The sequence below is a fragment of the Lissotriton vulgaris genome, unplaced genomic scaffold (assembly GCF_964263255.1).
Source record: "Lissotriton vulgaris unplaced genomic scaffold, aLisVul1.2 SCAFFOLD_275, whole genome shotgun sequence".
In the NCBI taxonomy this organism is placed as follows: domain Eukaryota; kingdom Metazoa; phylum Chordata; class Amphibia; order Caudata; family Salamandridae; genus Lissotriton; species Lissotriton vulgaris.
In genome coordinates this window covers 1,337,824-1,362,751 of record NW_028252092.1, presented here as the reverse complement: position 1 = coordinate 1,362,751, position 24,928 = coordinate 1,337,824, and the positions used below count along the sequence as shown (strand labels likewise).

At 41.6% G+C, this 24,928-nt stretch overlaps 1 protein-coding gene across 1 annotated transcript in view; it reads right to left on the bottom strand.

Annotated features, from left to right (window-relative positions):
- Positions 1-1,220: 1,220 nt before the first annotated feature.
- The window catches only part of LOC147662674 (pepsin A-like), a 49,059-nt gene continuing 25,351 nt past the window's right edge, over positions 1,221-24,928 (bottom strand). Inside the window, exons 6-9 of the mRNA XM_086950994.1 lie at positions 14,681-14,797; positions 8,687-8,831; positions 4,733-4,831; positions 1,221-1,463 (exon numbers count right to left, since the gene is read on the bottom strand). Coding sequence (XP_086807120.1) covers positions 1,326-1,463; positions 4,733-4,831; positions 8,687-8,831; positions 14,681-14,797 — 499 coding nt within the window. The 3' untranslated portion in view covers positions 1,221-1,325. The remainder of the gene's footprint in view (positions 1,464-4,732; positions 4,832-8,686; positions 8,832-14,680; positions 14,798-24,928) is intronic.

The following is a 24,928-nucleotide window of genomic DNA, read 5'->3' as shown; positions in this document are numbered from 1 at the left end:
TGATACTGTGGACATCTGTAGTCATACTGTGGACATCTGTAGTAATACTGTGGACATCTGTAGTAATAGTGTTGATATATCTGTAGTCATCTGTTGTCATACTGTGGACGTCTGTACTCATACTGTGAATATCTGTAGTAATACTGTGGCTGTATCAAGACATCGGTAGTAATCTGTTCTCATACTCTGGATATCTGTAATCTTACCATGAATATTTGTAGAAATCTGTACTAATACCGTGGGCACCAGTAGTCATACTGTCGACATCTGTACTCACAATGTGGATGTCTGTTGTCATACTGTGGACATATGTAGTGATCTCTATTCATATTATGGACATCTGTAGTCATACACAATATGGACCACTCTAGAATTCTGAAGTCATACTGTTGACATATGTAGTGATTTGATCTGTAGTCATACTATGGGCATGTGTAGTCACACTGTGGACATTTGTAGTCATACTGTGGATGTCTGGAGTCACACAGTGGAGGTCTGTAGCCATACTCTGGACATCTGTAGGGACATACTGTAAACAGCTGTAGAAATATGAAGTCATACTATGGACATCTGTAGTCATACTCTGGACATCTGTAGTAATGCTGTGGATGTCTGTTGTCAGACTGTGGATGTCTGTACTCATCTTTAGTCATACTGTGGACATCTGTAATCATAAATTGGACATTTGTAGAAATCTGTAGTGATACTCTGGACATCTGCAGTCATCTGTAGTCCTACTGTCGACATCTTTAGTCATACTGTGACCGTCTTTATAAATCTGAATTCATACTGTCAACATCTGTAGTGATACTGTTGACATCTGTAGTCATACTGTGAATGTCTGTAGTAATCTGTAGTCATACTTCTGACATCTGTAATCATACTGTGAATGTCTGTAGTAATCTGTAGTCATACTTCTGACATCTGTAATCATACTGTGAATGTCTGTAGTAATCTGTAGTCATACTGTCGACATCTGTAGTCATACAGTGGATGTCTGCAGCAAATCCATGTAAACCTCTGTGCATGTTTGTCATACTGCAGGCAGTTGCGACATGATGCTGGCCTGACCTGATGATGATCAAACATGTCATATTGTGGGCATCTTAAGCACTGTAGAGACTGGGGTTTCATTGCTGCATCTTTCTGCATTTCTGGGTTAAGTTCAACCACCATCTTTCGACAGACACAACAACTGAAGAAGGAACTTATGCTTCAGAATGACTGTTTATTCACTTGAGACCATATTGAGTATACACAGTCACACTTTTTAAAATTACAATGTTGCCTACTCCATAGTCTCAGGGCGTGCCAAGGTGCTATATTCAGGCGGCGGTTGCAAAGCCAACATTGTTGTTAGCTCTGTCGAAGACGGTGTAGTACCCTCTCATGAAGACATCTCCAAGGATCCAGGTATCCGGCAGGTTGGAAGGGGACAATATGAATTTGGCGGTGCAGGTGTTCTATCGAAGGACAGAAATAACATAATCTATTAGTAAGATCGACTTCATGATTCGATCAATTGATTATGTACAACTGATTTACTCCTTGTCATGTGTGTTGCTGCCCTGCAGGATATAAAATGAAATGTACTTTTCCATCCACATGCACTGTGTCTTTTCATGAATGGGTTAGAGTGGGGTCAAGCATTTGTTTAGAGCTCCTTAAGTGGGCAATTTCACATTGATTCAAGCAGGGTGCTCTGTACAAAATATTGCCAAGATATAGCGACCATTGTCCCAAAAAACTGCAAAATTGTCTCTCTAATGCTCGTTTGGTTCAGACTGTGGAAGAGAGAGAGAGAGAGAGCGAGAGAGAAAGAGAAAGAGAGAGAAAAGAGAGAAAGAGAGAGAGAGAAAGAGAGAGAGAGCGAGAGAGGAAGAGAAAGAGAGAGAGAAAGAAAGAGAGCGAGAGCAAAAGTGAGAATGAGAAAAGAGAGAAAGAGAAAGAGAGAGAGAGCGAGAGAGGAAGAGAGAGAGAAAGAGAAAGGGGAAGAGATAGAGATAAAGAGAGAGAGTGAGAGCGAAAGAGAGAGAGCGAGAGAAAAAGAGAGAGGGAAAGAGAGAGAGAGCGATAGAGAAAGAGAGCGAAAGAGAAAGAAAGAGAGAGCGAGAGAAAAAGAGAGAGAGCGAGAGAAAGAGAGAGAGAGAGAGAGCGAGAGAGGACGAGAAAGAGAGAGAGAGAGAGAGAGCGAAAGAGAGAGAGAGAGAGAGAGAGAGCAAGAGAGGATGAGAAAGAGAGAGAAAAGAGAGAGAGCGAAAGCAAAAGTGAGAGGGGCAAGAGAGAAAAAGAGAGAGAGAAAGAGAGAGAGAGAGCGAGAGAGGAAGAGAGAGAGAGAGAAAGGGGAAGAGAGAGTGAGAGCGAAAGAGAGAGAGAGCGAGAGAAAAAGAGAGAGAGAGAGCAAGAGAGAAAGAGAGTGAGAGGGAAAGAAAGAGAGAGCGAGAGAAAAAGAGAGAAAGCGAGAGAGAGAAAGAGCGAGAGAGAGAGCGAGAGAGAAAGAAAGAGAGAGCTAAGTAGCAAATTAAAGTGAATTTGCCTGATAGATCTTATTTGTAGGATGAAGTGGTTTTGAACACGGCCTTTTTGTGAAACCCATTATAGCTCTCATACTCCTCCCCATCATCAGTGCTCTATTCTTCACCATATTTTCCCAGTTCTGTTTGTTGTCGAAGGAACCCCTAGGTACGAGAAGGAATCTACGACCTCTAGTTTCCCTTTCGCCTATCATAAACTTATATGCTCTCTTTACCACAGGCCTCCCTACTACAAAAGACTTGTCTTCATTTACCCTTAAGCCCAAGGATGTCATGAAGGATGCAAAGGCATTTGTTAACCGCTGTAGACCACCCCTGTCCATGCAATTAACACCACATCATCAGCATATGCGAGAATAGGTACCGTTAGGGAGTCAAATATGGGAACATATCTTGTTTCTCCTCAGAGTGCGGCTTTGATACCATTCGTATATAAAGAAAATAAGAATGAACAAGGACACACCCTTGTCTGACACGCCTTCAGATCTTAAATGGGGGAGTGCATTCCCCCTGTTTCCCCAATCTTACTCTCCCAGTGGCATCAGAAAGAGTTGCCGGATAAAACTAATGATTGAAGGCTCCACCCCCAATTCAGCCATTCTTTTCCAGAGTTGGGAGTGGATCTGCCAGTCAAATGCTGTGCTGAGATCCATGAAAGCCAGAAAGACCCTGACCTGTTCTGGCTCTAGTATATTTATCAATCATCATGGTTAGATCAACCCTGATCTGTGTTGCCTCTCCCACTCTGGACTCCATATTGGTCCTGCATCAGAATACTTTCTTCGTCGGCCCATTCTTCCAGGCTATTTAGAAGTAGGCGGCCCATTAGTGTTGCCGTGGTATCCAGCAATGAAATTGGTCTATAGTTTTGGGACTTTTCTTTGTCACCTTTTTGAATATTGGAACAATAATACTAGTTCTCCATGAGGTCAGTGGGTTAGATTCTACAATTTCATTACAAATATTAGTTAGTAATGGGATCCATAAGTCATGGTACCCAAATATAATATCAATGGGGACCACATCAGGACCCGGTGCCTTTCTATTACAGCACTTTGCCAATCCCCTACTAACCTCCTGATGAGGAGCGTTAATCACTTTCCATAAATGTTGACAATTCTTGGAGGCTGCTGCTAACTCTAAGTTATCCCATGCCTCTTCTCTTAGTGCCTTTTCCCTATCCTTCCTAACCGACCTATGCAGATTTTGCCGGGCCTTGGAGCAAGCTTGATCAAACCATAAAGATAAAAACATACAGGACAGAGGACAATAGCAGGAGACAGCACAGTTATGAGAGGAGACAAAACAGAGTGTCGAGATAGAACAGAGATATGCAATGGTACAGAAGACATAAAAGAGAAGAAAGAACTAAGATGTAGGATGGGGCAAACCAGAGAGCAATGGAAGATGACAGTGCAGAGATGGTAACTAAATGAACACAGAGATAGGATGATATTGAACACAGGATGACGTCAACAGAGAGATATAGCAGAGAAAACAGGAATATTTATTGAGACAGACCAGAGAGATAGGAGACTAGGGTGCAGATACAGTGAAATTTCAGTAATGAACCACTGAGAATAGTGGAAGAACAGAGATATGGAAGGAAACAGACAAAAAAGATATAGGAAGAGCATAAAAGAGAGAAAGAGTTGAAAGAATAGAGGGATGAGATGAAAAACTGAAACTTAAGGAGGAGGAATATAGATATGGGAAAAATAGAGCATTAAGATAGAAGGAGGAAGGAGAGACACAAACAGAGATTGGAGGGGACAGCACAGAAAGTCATGGGAAAAACCAAAACAGAAGAGTGAGATAGGAGAATTAACAGAGAACAAAGGAGTGGGAAAGGGCAAAATGGAAAGAGATGGAGGAGACGCAGCACAGTTGTAAGACGACACAGAACACAGATTTACTATACAGAACAGAGAGGAAAGGTGAGACCCCAGAGATCGAAGGATATGTGAAAAAGGAGAAAGAGAAAATAGAAAGCAGGAGAAAGAACAGGAATGTGTGAGGGGATTAACCAAAGAGCAATGGAAGGGGAGAAAGATGGTAACAACTTTGGATAGATTTGGGGTAAAGTTAGAGAAAACTCCAGCTCAAGCAGCCATGTTATGTGAGCTGTGGACCAGCCTGCCTGAGAGAAGAGTGGTCTGAGAGATTCAAAGGATGGAAAGAGCATGACTATCACCTACCTGGTTGATGTAGGCTGTGGCAGGCACGTTGAACGCCTTCCCGTTGAAAGTGAAATACAAGTCCGGTAAATCACTAATAGTGTAACAGTCAACACTATACTAAAGTTTAAGAAGAAGAGAGTACATGTTATCATAAGTAAGATGGAAATATCATAGATATCTCCTGGCAACAGAAAGGTAATGTTAATATTTTGAAGTTGTTTAGAAATGGCAAGTCAGACGCTCAAACAATGTATAGCACTGCTGGTATCGAACATGGAATTAAGAAATGTGTGGCAAATGACCCCTGCAGAGCCCAGGCGCTGGCCATCACGAAACAAGGGGCGGTTTCTAGTATGATAGCCTCTTTGCTTTTAAATTCTAGATTCAAATTCAGTTGCTATAGTGACCTGGTGGTTCCATCGGGCCCTGGGAGTAGTCTCACACTGGTGAAAACACATGGAGCTCTGTCTGGCTTGAGTGAAAAGTAGTGGTTTCTAAATCATCAATCTGTACCAGTGGGAAACTGTTAGACATAAATAGGATCCGTACCAGTGACAGCAAGTTGGTTACATCTTCTGTGCTGACATGCTGTCAGATTGTGTCACAATTAGGAAAGCTGGATTGGGGTCTCTTTTATAAGTACTCCCCTTATGCACAGTTGGGTGTTGGGCACTCATGTAGTATTAACAGAAGGGTTTTTAGGTTCAGGGAATTGAAAAGGGTGCTCTGCCAAATGTGGACGCTATTAATTAGGGCCGGAATGGTTTGGATGTGGTGCAAAAGGGTGAGGGGATAAGCCCTATAACCCAGGTCGGAATTGTAACCGGCGGAGCGACTACCCTAAATACGCCTACTCCATTTTAGCCTGGATGAGTCGCAGGAAAACTATCCCACATGTGACGAAACACGTGTCGGCTGGTTTGTCTATGAAAGTATTAAAAAAACGAAACACTGACGGACTGTACAAGACACAATTTGTTTTTTATTCATTTAGGCTTTGTGTTGGAATGTACTTGTGTCAATACCCACATCCCTCTTGAATTTTTATTTATTGTGTCCATGGGTATCCAGTTGCTAATGTGTTGGGCACTCATGACTGGGTTGGGCAGGCCCTGAGATCAGCACCCCAGCTGTGCACAGCCACAGAAACTCTGCCGTGGTGTCACTCGGGGATTGGGAATAGAGTCTGGTTGTAGGTGAGGCCCTGGGTCAACCCCCTCACTATGCACAGCAAGAGATGGTGCTCAAGCAGGGGCAGGGTTGTACTTAGGGTTTTTGCCACCCTGGCAGTACCAGTTATAGTACTATCCCAGAAAATATGGTAAATGGGTACTTTAAGAGTACTATGAGAGTAATGCAATACCCAAAAATCTTTGTGGAACAATTTGAATAAAAATAAGATGTATACTTGTGAGACTGAGGGGGCTCTGGAAGAGCCTTCTTGTTCATAGTGCATTGTTCACACTAATTGGTAGAACGGGATACATTCCTGAAGTGTGCAATCTTCTAGATGTAGAGAGTAACACAGAGGACCCTCAATCTTCAGTCTTTCATTATGATAACAGGAGAAACAGGAATACATGAATTGAGGACTCAGGATGGTCACTCCAACTGACTGCAGGAGTGTTCCAAGCCATTGCCCAAACATTCTGTTGCAAGTAATAGATGGAATAGTTGCCCAAGTACAAATTAAGATTCCAACATAAGTATATATTAACAGTGCACCAACATATAATACACAGACACCACAATTCCTTTAAGGTGTTTAAAAAAAAATTCCCTCCTGCTGTCAAATACACTTTGCCTCTTCTGCAGGTATCAGGCATGTCAAATCAGAGGCCAAGGAAACTGGCAAAGTGTCAAGAAACAAGAAAATACATCAGAATAATCAAAAAGACAGTGTTGTAAAGCTACCTTTATTATCTTCCAGGTTTCCTGCACTTTGTAAAATGCAAAGGTGCACTGCATAGTGAGTGTGGCATTGTATTGTGTTATGCTGACATGGTCAAAAATAAGCAACACGTGCTTTTAACTGCACTGTGCTGGTAGCAGGGGTATGGGAGCAGCAGGGAAGGTTTAGAGACAGACCTATCTGTACAATGCAGATCATTTCAGGATATATGGCTATGATTTTTGAAAGGATGAAGGTTTTAAACCAGGAAGAAGTCTGAGACAGCATTCGAACTTGAACAAACAACACAGCAGATTGGATTTGAAGGCAATTATCCTTTAAACCTATAATAATCTAGACGCCACGGGTAATCCCAGCGTATGTTAACATCGGAATATAAAGGAGATCGTTTCAGCTATTTTTGACATATATACACTAAGCATGGGCGGAAAATCCGTTTCGCTCGCGGATTTTGCGGATTTTCGGGAAATTCGCAATCCGCGAGATTCGCGAATCTCCCGCAAAATCCGCAAATCCGCGAGCAGCGGATTTGGCTCGCACTGCTCGCACTGTTCGCGTGAGTTCGCGCCCCGCGAATAAGTGCGAATAAGTGCAAAATTGCAGAAATACGCTCTTAGCAAAACTGAAAGTAACTACTTACCAGGTTCAAAAGTTCAGGCTCATCATTAGTAGCCATTTTCTGTAGTGCTTCCTGAGGGGCCCCTCCAGAGTTCAGTTGCAGGTTGCAACTATTATGTGACCCTGCTCTGAACCTCAGAATAGTTACATATATGCCACAAAGGTCCTGAATTACAGCTAAGGGAGACAAGCAGGAGCCAGGCTGGAGGTTCAAATCCATTATTCAGCCCCTAATTCATTATTGTCAGTTGGGGCAGGGCAGGTGTTGTAACTAATTTTGCAACAATGAAAGCACTTAGCAAGTTCAAAAGATCACTAATCAGGAAGCACTAAGGAAGCAGGTGCCAGCTAAAAAAATATTCTGTGACACATTAATCAGCCCCAAATTAATTCAGGTCACTTGAGGCAGGGAAGGTGTGCTTGTTGCCACAATAATGTACACTGACTGGACAACCAGAGGGTGCTGTGATGAAACAGAGGGTGGCATGGGTGGGCCAGAGGGTGGCATGAGTAGTCAGAGAGTGGCAGTGGTGACAGAGAGTGGCAGTGATGAAGAAGAGTGTCCCAAACAGGCTGGACACGTAGAAACAACAAGTTCGCGAAACTTGCGACCCGACAGGTAAGTTCGCAATTTGCGACATTGTACAAAACCCTCGCGAACTGGCAGAAACCCGCGCAAACACAAAAAAAAAAAAAAATCCGCAAATTCGCGAGAATTCGCGGATTTTGCGGATTTGCGAATCAGCAAATCCGCAAAATTCGCGAACGCGAGATCTGCAAAATTCGCTCATGCTTAATATACACAACCCTGAGTAAGTCCATGTTGGAAGAAACGCGTTGGCTGGGCTGATGTATGCATATCGTATATGATTGCAAATAAAGAATATTGAAAAAAAGACACTTCAAGACTCCCTGTTCAATATTTTTGGGATTTTGGGGATTTTGAGATATTGATTGTATTTCAGAAACTAATTGTGTATAATGGTATGCTCCTTTTCATTGCTTGATTATTTGGAGAAATCTTTTTTTTTATTGTGACTTCTAAGCGGTGGGGTCACAAAAGGTTGCGCATTATAGAGTAACAAACAGATTGAGAACTATCATACCTGTGCAGCCTGATTGATACAAATGTCATGTATTATGGACATTAGGGACTATATCACAACAATATAGTTGAACAATAAATCATTAGATTAGTTTTGCTATTTAGGACAAATAATATATAGATGGAATATGGTTTGTAACTGTCAGTTTAAGTGTATTGAACAATCAATGTTATAGTGATGCTTTCTGATCGAAATAATAATTTTTCATTGACCAATTGATTGTTAAACTGTTGGCATTTAGGGCCTGGCCATCCTTACGGAAAACAATTGCTTCCAGCTGAAATGTCTGTTAATTCTACTATCACACACCAGAAATGGGAAGCTATAGACACTTACCTCCAGATTAGAGTCCAGAGTTGCTCCAATAACATTGAGGATATTTGCAATTCCAGATTTGGGACCAGAAATCATAGTTGTTCCCGAGTCCACAATAGCTTGACATCCTCCGTCGCAGGCGATAATGTTTCCATTCATGGAGACGCTGAGGTTGGAAGGAAGAGACTAATATCAATGGAAGCTCTCAAGAATCAAATATAAGTAATTCCTTACAATCCTCAATTGTGAGAAATAGATCTAACATCTTTAGAGCTTCTCATCCTGTTAAGGGAAGCACCATCACCTGATCTGGGCACCTCATTGGAGAAAAAAGTCAAATAATAAAACATCTCAAGTACATACACATTTCAAACAGTATCATATATATCAACAACTCATCCAGGAACACATGCCCAGGCAGAACCTGTTATATCATTTTCTAGTTGTACTACTTTGTAATGAATTCATTCTGCCTTAGACTATCTCTAGATGTGTTGTATATCCTAACCTCAAGCATGTAATCTTCTGTAGAAATAGAGATCTGATGAACAGGGCTAAATCCTACAATTCATATTTGAGAATGTTAACCCTTCCCCTACACTGCATTCCCTACTAATTGGATGCAGAGACAAACTCTGCTGGTTCACTAGGTTTTCACTGGGAAGTTTAACATGTTACTGTAAATTGATTATCTGTGTACACAGCACTCTTGTATGATCATACACTCATGTGTGTCATAAAGCGTGGGCATTATTTCACAAGGGTCCCCTTCGTCTAACCATATCTGCCTCCTGTGGCCTGTAGAAATAACAAGCAGGCACTGTCCTAAAAAGTATTCCTACTAAATTTCAGCTTTGAAAGATGGCAACAAGACACTTCAATTTCAAAGAAATGTGGTTTAGGGATGAAACTCCCATACATGAAAAGACTGGCTAAACTACTTCCCAGAATCCACAGCTGCCCAGATTGCAAAAGAGGGTTGGTTTTCATTGAAAAATGTGGTGTCCAAGTTGTGCTTTGGGCCCGTTTCCAATGTGGGCGCTAGACCCACCCACAGAAGTGAGGTACATTTTGTATTGGGTGATGTGGGGGGACACCAGATGGGAGCATAATCTATAAATCCCTGCACATTCTGAAGTTTCAGTTACAGAAATGTGGGGAAAATATTTGTTTTTAGCCAAAATGCTTCTGGGTAGGAAAACCTGATGCGGGCCACGCAAGTCATGCCAAGGTGGACTTCCAGGGGTGTCTTGTTTCCAGACTGCTTCGGCTGGTTTCACTAGGTGCCGGCTGAGCTAGGGCCAAAAACCTACACCCACCCAAATTGTAAAATAAAATGGGTTGGTTTTACTTTTCACTGGAGAATTTGAAGTGGCCATTTTGGGTAGTATCCTGCCGTGAGCACTAAGCCTAGCCACACAAGGAGGTATGATTTGAATTGGGAGACTTGGAGGAATGATAAATGTAAGAAATGTGTGGATTCCTTCAGATGCCAGAATATTCCCTCCCAGAAATGTTGAGGAAAATGTGTGTTTTTAGCCAAGATTTGATGTTTTCAAGCTCTTGTGGGTAGGAACACCACATGAAAACCATACTGGACAACCCCTTGTATCTAAATTCCAGAAATATCTGGGTTTAGTAGGTTGTCCCAGGTGGTGGCTAAGCTAGGGCCAAAAATCTACAGTTAGCTGTTTGTATACTGTGTGTTAGAACCCCTCTTGTGACACACAAACAGGCATTCAGTGGCTTCTCTATTGTCTGGCGTTTGCACAGACAGGAATGGACTGGAAGTAAATAGCAAAACAACAAATGTGATTGCTTTTAATCGACATATTAAAGAGAAAAACTGCACATGGATCAGAGATAATGCTAGGCACTGAGGTCATCCTCCTTGGCAAACTAGTGATAAGATTGTATAAAAAAAACTTTCGGCTACCCTGATCTGCCTCGCCTGCCCAAGTTCAACTGGAGATTTCAATAACAAAAGGGTCACTTGCCAGACCTGCGGCCTTTGTAAAACTCTGCCACAAACTGCGTGCAGCTGCCGACAAGACACTGGGTAAATGACTTTGGACCGAAATTAATCTCCAGCGGGAGAATGGAGCCTATAAGAAACATTTGGAGAACAGCATTGTGAGACTAGAACTGAGAGATATATGGATGCCAACATGTCTGGGCAAATCTTTAAGAAAATGGTAAATAGGTTGAATGCAGGACTTATCGTACCACCGCTGCAGTGATAAAATGAAAACATGGCTCGAGACCTGCCAGTGCACATTCGTCTGGCAGCTTTTAAACAATTTTCAACAAGGAGCTATAAGGGTACTATAGAACTCAGTACAAGCCCCACACACTGATTCAACACAACTATATGGCCTGACGCTGCTTTTGAACAGTTCAATGTGGATTTCAATGTCTGTAATATCACCCAAGCAGCTTGTTGAGCTTTTAAACTATACCTGTTTTGTTAAATCCAATCCTTACTTTTAATAGTTATAAGTCACCCTAAGGTAAGCCATATACGTCCATAAGACAAGGTGCTAGATTTTAAAAAGCAGGACATGTTTAGTGTGTTTTACATGCACTGACAGTTTAAACGTCTTGTTGTCATTTTCACTGGAGCAAGACTGGCTGTCCCATTGGCTAACATATGGTTACACTAGCCCAACCACAAAGTACTAAGTTCCATTTAGGGCAATCAAATATAGTTTTTCAAGGTATCAAATAAATGTTTTACCTTAAACCTGACATAGTGAGAATTAAGGTAATGTTGAGGGGACTTTAGAAAGTCACCCGTTTCTTGTCTCAAGTCTTTAGTAGCCATTTCTGAGTAACTATAGCAGTTGTCACCTGAGACCACCTGCTGTCTTCCTGCTCTTTGAGGCAAGGATAACAAAGGGCATGTTATTGAGAGGAGGCGTGACCTCCTGAAAGCATGGCCAGAGATGGCCCAACTTCAAAATGGCAGCCGTCCCTGATTGACAAATGTGAGTCACATTGTAGCCTGCCCTTAATTTAATTGCGGGTTTATATAGCGCTAGGATCGACTCCCGGAGGAGTATCTCCACGCTTCGACCGCTAGGGAACCCGTCCTGGCTCACCCTGAGAGATGGTCCCATATGGGTATCTCTAAGGTGCGACCAAGCATCCCCGGCGGTCTGGGGGGGCCGTTGTGAAGATGAGGCAAGCTAATGTCCAGAGTTGCCGAGTGTGGTCCCTGACTGGAGTAGGCACCGAGGCGAGAATTATTGGCCCGCTGACCCTGGTCCTCGACCCTGCCGCGTCGGGAATCGAAGCCTGGTCCTGGGCCGTCCTCTGCTTACAGGTCTGCCGCCTCCAACCAGTGAGCCACACCACTCCCTTTCCTTTGACAAGGTAGATAGATTGGCTTTCATACCCGGAGAGAGAAAAACAGTTTTAGAACTATTTTTCCAGGTGGAGTATGACAATAAAACTGGACACACCGCAGGGGTGCAGCAATAGCTCAGACCCAGGGAAGACGGGTTCTGATATTTTGGATTTGGGCAGAGATACACATTGTGCGATTGTTTCATGCCAATCCACAAGGAAGTGATGTAACAATAGTTAGGGCTGCCCTTAGGAATTTTGGCCCCATTGGTTAGGGAGTTCTCCCAATTCACAAACTTGAGGTAGGTGTAAAGGTGACACCCATGGATCCTTTCCTCTGAGCACTTCTGGACCTAAAAAGGACAGAAGAATGGCTGCTCCTGCTGTACCTGTCTACCTCAGAAAAGAATGCTGCATCTGCTGAACCAAAGACATAACTTCAGAGAGAAAGGTTTCTTCTCCTGCTGTTGACTTTGTAGAGAGATCTCTAGGGCTGAATCTTTTTTCACGTATGCCAATGACCAGAAAATGGATTCCAAGGGCTCATTGACTAGCCTCCTCTTAAAGTTCTAGCACCTACAACGCTTAAGAAGTCCTGCTCGACAGAGCCCAGCTGACCTGTGCCAACAGGAATTGCCCTTGACCCCACTGGTGCGCTCTTGGTGATAAAGTGTTAATCCCCCAAGGTGCCTAAAAGTTCCAGGACCCATGGCTGGTGCTATAATTGACTCTACCTCCTGTAGGAATTGCAACGTTTGTGTCTAGAGCTCAAGGATAATGTTTTTTTTAAAAGAACCAGATGTTCATATGCTACTGCCACTCAGCACACTATCATTGTCAAAGCCCCGGGACACAGACTTCAGATTGCTACCACTGCAGAGTGTTGCAGGTTTGTCGATAGCCTTCAGTTCGAGCCAAGACCAAAGGTTTGTACCAGACCACTGGACTTCACTCATTCACCTACTTCAAACTGCACACTGAAGTTGCAGACGACTCAGTCAACTAATCCATAGACAAGGAAAAGAACCAGAAAAGTTTCTAATTGTGAGAGTCAGCATGAACTTTGACAGTGTCTTATAAACAGTTTTAAAAAATCATAACTACGGCTCCCTTCAATTGAGGTTCGTCTTTTTGATGTCTGTTTAAAGATAAAAATATAAACTAGTTTCATGAATTTGGAGTGGGATGTTTATTTTGCTGTGTCTCTTACTTATTACCATTTAAGTGCTGATAACTGTTTACTCTGATGTCCTTTCAATTAAGGCTGACTGCTCAGTGTCGCAGCTACTCAGGACAGAGCTACAGTTTAAATTAAAGTAACCTAACTGAACCTGATACAGCATAGTGAATTTATTAAGTGGTAAGGTTTCTCAAACACCACAACTAATAATCGACTTTCTTACAACACTCATTTTACACTCTTTTTATAGTCGGTACACAATGAAAAAGCATTGTAAGGTTTTTGGGTAACCTACAAAGCCTATATATCGCTGAGTCCATAAGTGTCTGATGGATATAACGGTAAATTGTTTTTGAAAATAGGGCATTGTGACAAGAAGTTACCGAATGGAATGCAGTCGCAAATACCTGTTTTTTCCACTCATTTTCATTATTCTTTTATTTCAACATTTAGTTTCTTTGAGAAAATCTTCCAGGATCTACACAAATGACCCCTCGCTGAATTGAAGATTTGGTCTACTTAAGAAAAATATATTGGGCCTTTGTATGACTACAGCGGTCCATAGGCCCACCGTACTTATGGGCACTATCCACCTGCTTATTCTGAATAAGGCAGTCAGACTGCCACAGAACCACTGCTACTGCCAGGGATCTGTGATCCTTAGCAGTCTTGCAGCGGTGTGAGTCTGGTTATATGCTGGCCCAAGCATATTACTAGTTTCCTCCAAAGTTTTCATGGCAACTTTGTCTTAAGTTAGGATTTTGCCTCAAGGTAGGATGTTGTCCTGAATTAGGATTTTGTCCTAAATTAGGATTTTGTTCTAAATTAGGATTTTTGTCTTAAATTAGGATTTCGTCTTAAATGAAATTTAGGACAAACGTAAATTAAGTTTAAGTTCAATTTAAAACAAAATCCTAATTTAAGACAAAATCTTAACTTAGAACAAAAAATCCTAACCTAAGACAACATCCTAATTTAGGACAGCATCCTAATGTAAGACAAAATCCTAATTTAGGACAAAATCCTAACTGAAGACAAAATCCTAATTTAGGACAATATCCTAATTTAGGACAAAATCCTAATTTAAGACAAAATCTTAACGTAGGACAAAATCCTAATTTAAGACAAAATCCTAATTTAGGACAAAATCGTAATTTAGGACAAAAGCCTAATTAAGGACAAATTCCCAATTTAAGACAAAATCCTAATTTATGACAAAATCCTAACTTAAGACAAAATCCTAACTTAAAACAAAATCTTAACTTAGGACTACTAAATGCCTTCTGTGAATACCAAAAGTATTAAGTTTGGGATTTTTTCTTAAGGTATATCTGTGAATAGGGCCCTGAGTTTACATTTTCTCGAGATCCCCCAGTTTGTATTTCCCAATTTACAATATTACTTTTTTGCCGTTTGATTTATTTTGTATTCGTATCTAACAGCAGGATACAGCATCCATTCATTCATTCATGCTTTTATTTTAGTACCTTTCCATATTAATCTGCCAGTATCGCTCCTTCGAGACAGGCACCCAGTAGATATTTCCAAGGTAATATGAGGGGTCAATTGCACCAAATGTCAGCATACTTCCACTTTCTCCATAGCTGTGAAGATAAATTAGAGAACATTTCTCAATAAGACAATCAACTGATGACATTTCTAGTGTTACCTTTCATGTAGACATGGTGCTTTCATGTACCTCACATGTGCACATCCACACCACCACGCGAAGAACCGAAAATCATCACAACTGTACGTCTGGTCCCACTTTTCCTTCAAAGAGACCTAATCAACACTCAAAACTTGGGGCATGATTCATCTTAGAAATATCAATCCTGTAAGCACATCAGCATCATCTTTGATAAACACAACTCATATATCAGCTACTTATGCAACGCATAGGAGACATCTCACTATGCTCCACAAATCTGTCATTGCTACCAGCCCCCTCTGCTACTAAACCATGTTTTATACCGTGCTGCGCATCACCTCAAGGATACTTCAGAGTGCTCCAGAATTGTGGAATACCAGGAGACTTATTATCTAAAAGGCATGGCCTCCATCAGGTATTTCTCACACAATGCCAACAGTCCTGCGGCATGGTCTAAGCCTCTTCTAAATAGATGTCAGCAGCTTCATCAAGCTCTGAAAACAAGACCAGGCTCAGTGAGAGCCAGGGCTTTGGACCATCAACTCAGATGGACCTGCCTCCCAATTTCTAAGTCTAGCCTAAAGGCAGCTTTAACTGTTTTGCCAGCCTCATGTTTTCTAAACACATATGATACAAAATATGCCTACATATAAAGGGGTTCCCAATCAATACTCTTTCACCATTATTCTGTTGTCATATCACTCACAGTTTACTCCCTCCCAACCAAGCAGAGGCTATAGATCACAAGACCAGCCCTCTTCAGCAGGGGGATGTTTTTACTTTAAGTGACTGTGTTTGCCCTTGCACTTCAACAGATACACCTAAAATTAGTTCCTAAAAATAGACTTTTATTATAAATATGAATGTTCACTCCTCACTATAAACCAGCTACGGTGTATTTTAGGCCTGGGCGGAATTTGCATAGTCGCGTTACGCAAGTTCCGCGAAGATGGAAAAAATCAATGTGAGCACGCGGCATTGTTCTGCCCATTCGCGATGCGGTTTTCCTGTTTGGGGACACTGTTTGCGTGTTCGGGGGGGGAACTATCTTGCGAACTTGCCCATGTGGTCGCCAATTGGTGCAGCCATCTTGTTTCACTTGTCCCACCCATTTGCGATGCGTGTTTACTGTTCGCAAACACGTATGTCCGATGGTGCATCAAAATGCTGTGTTCACTATCGCAAAAATCTCATGGCGCACGTGAATGGATAGGAAAACTCGTCGCCTATGAGTCGTTTCCTCAGGTGCGAACATGCATTTTGAAAGCGCGAACAAGGAAAAAATCTGCTACGCTGTGGATCGTGGAATTTTAAGCAATTCCGCGTTCTCTACAGAATGCTGAATTGACAAAATTCCACAAATTCCATGAGCGGAGCCGAGTTTACCACCCAGGCCTAGTATATTTATTTATCCTACATAAAACAAGCACAAGTCAGTAGAGTAGCCAAAGTGCATATGCAGATTTTTGGTTGAAACCACCCCCACCACAGACTTGTGATTGGCATTTAAAACCAGTTCTATCTGTCTTGAGAGAACCCTCCAGTAACTACTTGTGGACATGCAGCTCCCAAACTGGAATGTTGTACAGCACTGTCAGTGTGCCGAAAAAACTCCTCTCAAATAAGACACAGAGCTTACATCCACCAAAGCATAAACCACCGATGCTCAGTAGCCATTGCACATTAACTGTATCTCACGATTTTACAAGTTTTGGTTAACATAGTGGGCTGCTGAGTTACATGCACAGTGCATGAGCTGCAGGAGGTATAATAGTTTGTAGGTGTTGCGAAAACTATAAATTACAGGAATACAGATAAGGTTGCACATTTAATTGGTACAGTGCAGTGGGATAGAGTGGAATGAGATAGATTAGAGTGTCATAAAGAGGAGTGGAGTAAAGTTGAGTGGCATAGTTTACAGTGGAATACATTGTTATATAGTGCAGTTGCATGTAGTATAGTACAGTAGCCTGGCATGCACTAAAGTGGATTGGCATATTGTAGAGTTGAGTGAAGTGTTATAATTTAGAGTGGTGTCCTGTATAGTACAGTGGAGTGGGGTGTCGTTGAGTGTTTTAAAGTAATGTAAAGTGGAGTAGGATGTTGTACACTAGGGTGTAGGGGCATAGAGTGGTAGGTTTTACAATGTAGTGTAAGGGCATAGAGTGGAGGACAGTGTTGTATACTGGCACACCATGTAGTGGAGTGTTGTACAGTGGATTTGCTTTGAGTGGAATACAATGGGTTACAGTGGAACAGTGTGGAGTGGAGTGTGTACTGTGCCATGCACTAAGAGGAGTAAAGGCCAGTGGAATGGGATAGCATAGAGTGGAGTAGCATGTTTTATAGTAGAGTAGCGTGGAGTGGAGTGGAATAGTATACAGTGGAGTAAGGTGTTGTAGAGTGGAGTGCCCTGTGGTACAGTAGAGTATAGTAGTGTGTCGGTAATGATCATAGAGTGATGTAGATTAGCGTGTCATGGAGGGGATGAAAGTGTTGTACAGTGGAGTAATGCTGAGTAGAGTGCGGTACAGTATGGTAGAGTGAAGTGAGATAGACTGCAGCACAGTTGAGTGGCATAGAGTAGAGTACAGTGAAGTGCCATAGAGTGCAGTAGCAGAGTACAGTGTTGTAGTGTCTCAGATTGAAGTATATGAAATGGGGTGGGGATGCATACAGGGAGATGCTTAGAGTGTACTAGACTGGAGAAATGTGTCATTAAAGTGCTCTTCATCATAGTAGAGTGCTGTACACTCGTATTGGCAGGAGTGCATTGTTGTACAGTGTAGTACTATATTGTGGAGTATAGTGTGGTATATTGGAGGTATGTAGACTGTTGTTCAGTCGTCGATTATTGTGCTGTTGAGTGAAGCACAGGGGACTGGCGTGGAGCGTAGTTGGGTGGAGTGGAGTTGCGGAGAATGGATTAGCGTACAGTGGAGTGGCGTAAAGTGAAATAGAATACCGTTTGCTGTCGTACAGTGGCATAGTGGAATAACATAGAGTGTGGTGTAGTATTGTGACCAGACAGCCTCGATCAGTCACCCTATCCCTTGCAAGTACCACACTGATCTGCAGAGTCAACAGCCCTAACAGCAGGGGACACTCCTCACACTCCACTTTACAAGTTCACAAATGCAAGTTACTTTTAGGAAAGATAAATGTTTGGTCTAAGTTGACCTTTTTGGATACCGAAAAGTGGTAAATTTAGGCTTTTGGTCTCAGTTTACCTTTGTGAATCTGGAAAAATAGTAAAGTTGCACAAAAGTGTAGATTTACCTTTGTGAATACTCAAGATGTGTAGTTGGCATTCTTCAAAGATGGGTGTGCCAGATGACTTTTTGAGGTGTTTTCTTTAGTTAACGTGTTCAATTGGATAGTTGCATACAAATTGCAACCATTTGTAAAAAAGTCAGACATAAGGGCCCAATCTTGGCCTGAAGTATAAATTTACGCCTGAAGTCAAAGTTTACCCTTCTGAATCAGACCAGGGTATTCTACGGAGAGTCGATTACAGTGTTTCACAAAAACACCCTGCTAATGTTACAGTGTGACTGAAATAACAGTCGGGTGCATCACAGGAGGTCGCCAACCACCTGCCTCATGAATAAAAATGAGGAAAGAGGAATTTTATAAACCCCTGTAAATGCCTGAGAACACAGTAGTGGAGGCCTGAGTAGAACAGCAGACCTCCCATCCTTGTATTTGCATTCATTCCAAGTGAACAAATTTGTTGTACTTATAGAAACATTGACTCATTTTAGGAAGCAAAGTTTCACTTGGAACAAATGACATCAGCAATCATGCAGAGGTCCCCTACACCATTTTCAAGTTACATTGAGGCCACTTGTCATGATTTGAAGTGGATGTGGGCCAAGAGGAACAACTTCACCAACATTTTCCATACTGAGTCGGGTGCCTTGAACTGATTGATAATTTGTGAACACAATTGCTCTTCCAAATGAATACATTACATTTTGGCTACCGAAAAAGGGGAAGGGGGAAAGATCTCTTTTCAAGCACCCTCCTCTTTACAATTCAGACCAAGGTGCCGATTCTGATCTCGTTCGGAAGGGCTCCTAGAGGCATCCGTCAGTAGCGAGTCAGAGTCGTACTCCTGATTTCCGTGCGACTCGTACAGCTGGATGAGCGTGCAAGTATGATGTGCTTCAAGCCTCGCACCACGACCGACTCATACCCGTAAGCGATACCTGCACAGCGACTTAAATCTTTCTGACGCATACAGTGCAATGCGTACGGTTTCCGGCCGGCCAAGTACGATACACGTTGCGGGCAGCCGATGCGAATCAGAGTCTCCGGCTTAAAAAAGCTCCAGGAAGCAGTCTTCGGGGGTCTGCGCCTAACCCACCTTCACCCGGGGCCCCGATGACTTGGACAGTCGGGGGACCCAGGGGTTCCACTCACCCATGCATTTACTTTGCGAGGGCACCAACGCAAACATGTAACAGGGGGCTCCCTTTTCCAAGACATACATTTTTCACGATGGAAGCCTATGTGTGTGACATACAACAGGCTCCTATTGACTTTAATGGGGCTCCAAGCGACCGAGTCCGTCAGCTCTGCAGTGCTTCATACTCTGTGGCTCGGCGCCCTGGATCATGAGTCGTTCGGAAAGCTCTACGGGACTTAGTCGGCCATAGGGCTTTCCAAGCGAGATCAGAATTGGCCCCTTAGTTGTAAAAGTTACATTTACGTTGGAAATACTTTAATGACATACCATTTTTATTTCAGACATAAAGACAAGGCTTTTGATATAAAAAAAACAGTGTTTCTGCTAATATCAGGGTTAGTGATCTTAAACAATCAATCAATAAATCAGTAGTGGGTCACTTGATGTTATACAGTTATATTTCTATCAATCCTAATATTGCAGACAGACATATAGCCAATTCTCTGATGGCCCTTACTATGGTCTGACCACATCTAAGTCAGGTGGAGAGACCACTATGTTGGTGGAGAGGAAACTCCATCGTCATTGCAATGGAGTTCCCTCCTTGCCAGCATATAAATTAGGCCTTTAGTCTCTGGAAATTATGTCAGAAGTCTTCAGCGGGATATGACAGCAAGGGTATGAAGTCATAATTTCGATGTTTAAATTGCAATATACTAGAATATCGATGTTTAAATATGGATGTGTCACAATATCTACCTGCAAGAATATCGTCGAACAGAATACCGACATGTAGATAAGAAATATTGTTTTACCTAATGTCAAAGTTAGTAATATCGTTAGTAAAAATATTGTTGTTAATAATAAAACAATTTATTTCAATGTTCTGTATTTTAGTATATGTGTTAAAAGTATGTTATTTGTATAAGTATAGCTTATTTTTGTATTGTATGTTTTACATTTTTAGAAATAATGAATTGCATGATAATTAATTTTTGCGTATTTTAGTACCGTAGCGGGTAGTGGGTTTAAAGGGGGTTAGGGTGGAAAGTGATTTAATTATAATATATTTATTAATAATTTTTAGAAGTTAGTAATTTTATAAAAATGTAATAGTGTGTTTTAGTTCTGTACCAGGTTGTGAGTTTCTAGGGGAATAGGGCGGGAAGTAATTTAATTATAATTAATTCATTATTCATTTTAATTAATTCATATTTTTGCATTTAATACTTTATCTTGTTAATTGTGTTAATACATTTGTCATTACCTAGTTACTAAATGTTTTTAAATTATTAATTGTTACACATGTTAATTGTGCCATTTTTGTAGGAGTGGGGTGTGGGTGTATAGGGGAATAGGGTGGAAAGTAATGTCATTACATTTAAGTACTTAATATTTTAATTAATTAATAGTTATGTATTTAATAATGTGTTTTGTTGATTGTGTTATTTCATTTGTTATCAATTAGTTATCATTGGTTATTAGTGATTAATTATTAATTTGTAATTATGTTAATTGTGTTTTTTTTGTCTAAGCGGGTTGTGGGTTCATAGGGGAGTAGGGTGTGAAGTAATTTAATTTTAATGAATTAGTTCATAATTAGTATTAATTCATATTTCTGTATTTAATAATTTATTGTTAATTGTGTTAAATAATTTATTAATAAATAATTAGCATGTGGTTATTAATTATTAATAGTTAATTGGAAAATATGTCAATTGTGTCATTTTTTAGGAGTGGATTCTTGATTCATAAGGGAGTAATGTGGGAAGAAATTACAATTTACTATATTTAGTTATTGGTATTTCAAAGTCTTCAATAGTGTGAATTAATTTATTACTGATTGTTTTTAATTTGGTTGTTCATTCTTATTAGTAGATTAATTAATTTTGAAGCAATTATGTTAATTGTGTAACGTTTAACTATATTAGTGGTGTCATTTATAGGATGATTTGGAGGGACGTAAATTATTTTTTATTATTTAGGTGTATGTTAATTGAAGTTTATTATTTTACTGAAGTGGGAATAGTAAATTATTCCATTCTGCTATCCAACACTATCCCTACTGTTGTAATTGTTGGAGTGGGAATAGTAATTTTATTCCCTACACTATCCAACACGTTCTCCACTGTTGCACTCCTTAGAGTGGAAATAGTACATGAATACCCTCTCCTAACCAACACTTTCACTACTGTTGCACTTGCTTTAGTGGGAATAGTACATTTTTCCCCTCTACTATCCAACACTTTCTCTGCTGTTGCACTCCTGGAGTTGGAAAAGTAATTTTATCCCCTTGGCTATCCAACACTTTCTCTACTCTTGCACTCCCTGGAGTGGGAATAGTAATGTTATCCCCTCTGCTCTCTAACCTTTTCCCTACTGTATAACTTGCTGGAGTGGAAATAGAAATTATTCCCCTTCGCTATCCAACACTTTTGAATAGTTGCATGTGCTGGAGGTGGATTAGTAATTTTAGCCCCTTGGCTATCCAACACTTTCTCTACTGTTGCAGTTGTTGGAGTGACAATAGTAATTTTATCCCCTATGCTATCCAACACTTTCCCTACTGTTGCACTCTGTAGGGTGGGAATAGTAAATTATTCCCTTCTGCTATCTAACACTTTCCCTACTGTTGCACTTGCTGGAGTGGGAATAGTAAGGTATCACCCTCAGCTATCCAACACTTTCATTACTGTTGCACTTGTTGGAGTGAGAATAGTAAAATATGTGTCTCCGCAATCCAACACATTCCCTACTGTTGCACTATTTGAAGTGGGAATAATAGTGTTATCATCTCCACTATCCAACATATTCCCTACTCTTGCACTCCCTGGAGTGGGAATAGTAATTTTATCCCCTCCACTATGTAACACTTCCCTACTGTTGCACTTACTGGGGTGGGAATGGCAGACATATAACTGTTTTTTATTGTCGATCACTGGCAGGCAAACCCCGGTGGAGGGAATAGTAAAAAAGACAAGATGCTTCCCTCGCCAGGGGAGATGACGCCCAATAAAGGGTCATTTTTCTATTTTCAAACAGAAAATCCTACTTTGAAATGTTCTTTTTGAAAAGAAAACAGTTTGGTGCAAGGCTCCATCATGATAACCGAGCCCCACATCAAACTGTAAAATGCATGGACAGGAATTGCCTTGACAGCGGTTCCTGGCAGTGATTTCTAAATTTGAAGGATGGCATCTACCTCTGGGCAATGGTGTTATTGACTCAATGGCCTGGTGTAAAAATGGGCCATCCACCAAACTATGAAATAGGCCCTCAGTTACTTTTTTGGAGTTCAGATTCTTCCCATCTGGCAATGTTCAGCATGTAGCCCAAGAGTGCTTAAAAAGGCTGGATACTTTCTCCGCTACAACCCCCTTAATTATATTTCCTGTTGCGGAGTAGAAGCAACCTAATCTTTGATCTAGCAACCAGGCACCTTCATCAGATCATGTTGGCAAGTTTATCCAGATCCTCTGGAGAGCATTAGTTCCAAAAGGTTACAGGATTTGTTAGTAGTGGTATACTTTGACACCAGCCAAGGGTCCAGGACCTTGGGAAAGCAATTGAGGCTCATGATTCAAGCAGCAGGGTCACTGACAGCTCCAGGTGGTACTGGTCAGCTAGAAATTTGCAAATGATGCTTCTTGTAGCTTGTTGGGTCCCTGTAGCAGAAACATAAGGTCAGCAATATGAACCTTGGAGTCTGGCCTTGGGTACAAGACTGAGAGCAGGTCCAGTCTTCTTGGTTCTGCTCAGGTCAGAGACTGCAGGTAAAGTCCTCTTTTGTTTTTCCTCAGTCCAAGAATGTGTTCTGTGGAGGGTACAGGAGAGGCCCCATTTATTCTACATACCAGCCAGCCTGTGGGTTGGGAAAACTCCTTTCCTTCCCCTATCCAATGGCGAAAAGATTTGCTAGGCTTGCCCTACCCAGCTTTGCAACACGTCCTGTGTGCCTCACTCTTCAGGTATGGGCAGGGAAATTAGCAACCCCTACCCTGTGGTCAGTCTAAGCCAGTTCTGAGAGCATCTTTTTACCCATTGGGACTTGTGCTCAACTGGCTAGTGGGACAGAGGAAGATGACAGGCTCAAATGTTAACTATTTCTCTCTGTGACAGAGCAGGCCTCTTTGAAGGTAATTAAGTACCTGCCCAGATGGTCAGCCAGAGAAACAGACACCTCCACACACCGGAGGCTTTTTTCTCTGCTCTAGGACCATGTTCATCCTTCATCAAACAGCTGTTCAGCCCAAGGGTGATAGCTGGAAGACCAAGCAAATGGGTGTCTAGAGACTTTAAGCAGGTAAATGCTAACTTTCTAAAGTTTTTAAATATTTATTATAAATCAGACTTAGCCTATGAATTGGGATTGTAATAAATAATTGTAAAAGCCCAAACATGAACCTTGTTGCCCTTTCCGAGGCAGAGATAACATTACTACATGTAATATTGTATCCACATACTTTCCAATGGAACAGCCAACCCTGCCACAGTGAAAATAACCTTTAGGGCTCTTTCGCTGTAAGGACATGTTTAACATTCCTATTTTCAAATACCATGCACCATGCCTTACGGGAAGTAATATTCATAAAGATTGTGTAGACCTTTCAAAATGGGTTATTTTGGGAGGTTGAATTTTCAGCCAGTTAAAACCTGGACGGCCAGCCTATTTGTGAGAGGTCGGTAGTCATGTTTATATTTTCACTGGAGTGAACGGCACAATAGGCGCTGCAGTCCACCGGGGACATTTAACTTACAGGCTCCTATTGCACCCTGGTTTTATATACTAAGGACTTACAGGTAGTTAAACATACTAATCATGGGATGCCCATTTCTTCATGTTTAGGGGGAGTGGAACACAACACTTTACCTCAGGTTAGCAGGGGCAAAGTGCACAGAGTTCTACGGCAAAGAAAAACAGGGAGGGCAAACATCTGAGGAGATACTGTGCAAATGATGCTAGTTTCCAAGAGCCGTGATACTAGAGTTCATCATTTACTGTTTTAACAAAGATCGTGCTGATGAACACTAGGTGAGTGATGGGATAGTAGACGTGGGTCATCGGGTCCAGTTTAGGATTCTTTTAGGAGTATCTGCAACGATGCCCGGAGTGAGGGAAACATTGACAATGGAGACCAAAGGTGAGGCAGCATCTCCAGAGACAGCTTTGATGAAGGATGAGGGTACCATATAATTTTCATAAGAAGTTGCTCCGAGGGGTTGAGTATATCAGTGTGAAGTGCAACATATGGGCTTTGAAGGTTGACAGTGCGAGGGACAGATGCACGAGTTGAATCAGGCTTGGTGTCATGGATGTGCTGTTGGATATTTTGTACTTTACACTGGAGGATAGGTTGATGGCATTGCACTTTTCTATGGAGTGGTGAATAGGTGGGTCCAGCAGGGGGTTTATCAATGCTTGATTGTCTTTAAAAGAGTTCTGCTTCTGTTGGTGGCTTCAGTGATGGTGGTGGCATAATACCATGCTTTGGCTGATGCGATGAGCCATCTGCGTGTGCACGGAGGGACTTTAGTACCATGAGGTCATTAGAAATGATGCCTTTCCTCCATTTTCTTTTTTGTCTGCAGATAGATCATTTATTGCCAGCAAGGTGTTTATAGTATCACGGAGCTGAAGGCTCTGACTTGCACGTGTGGGTTTTTAATTGGGGC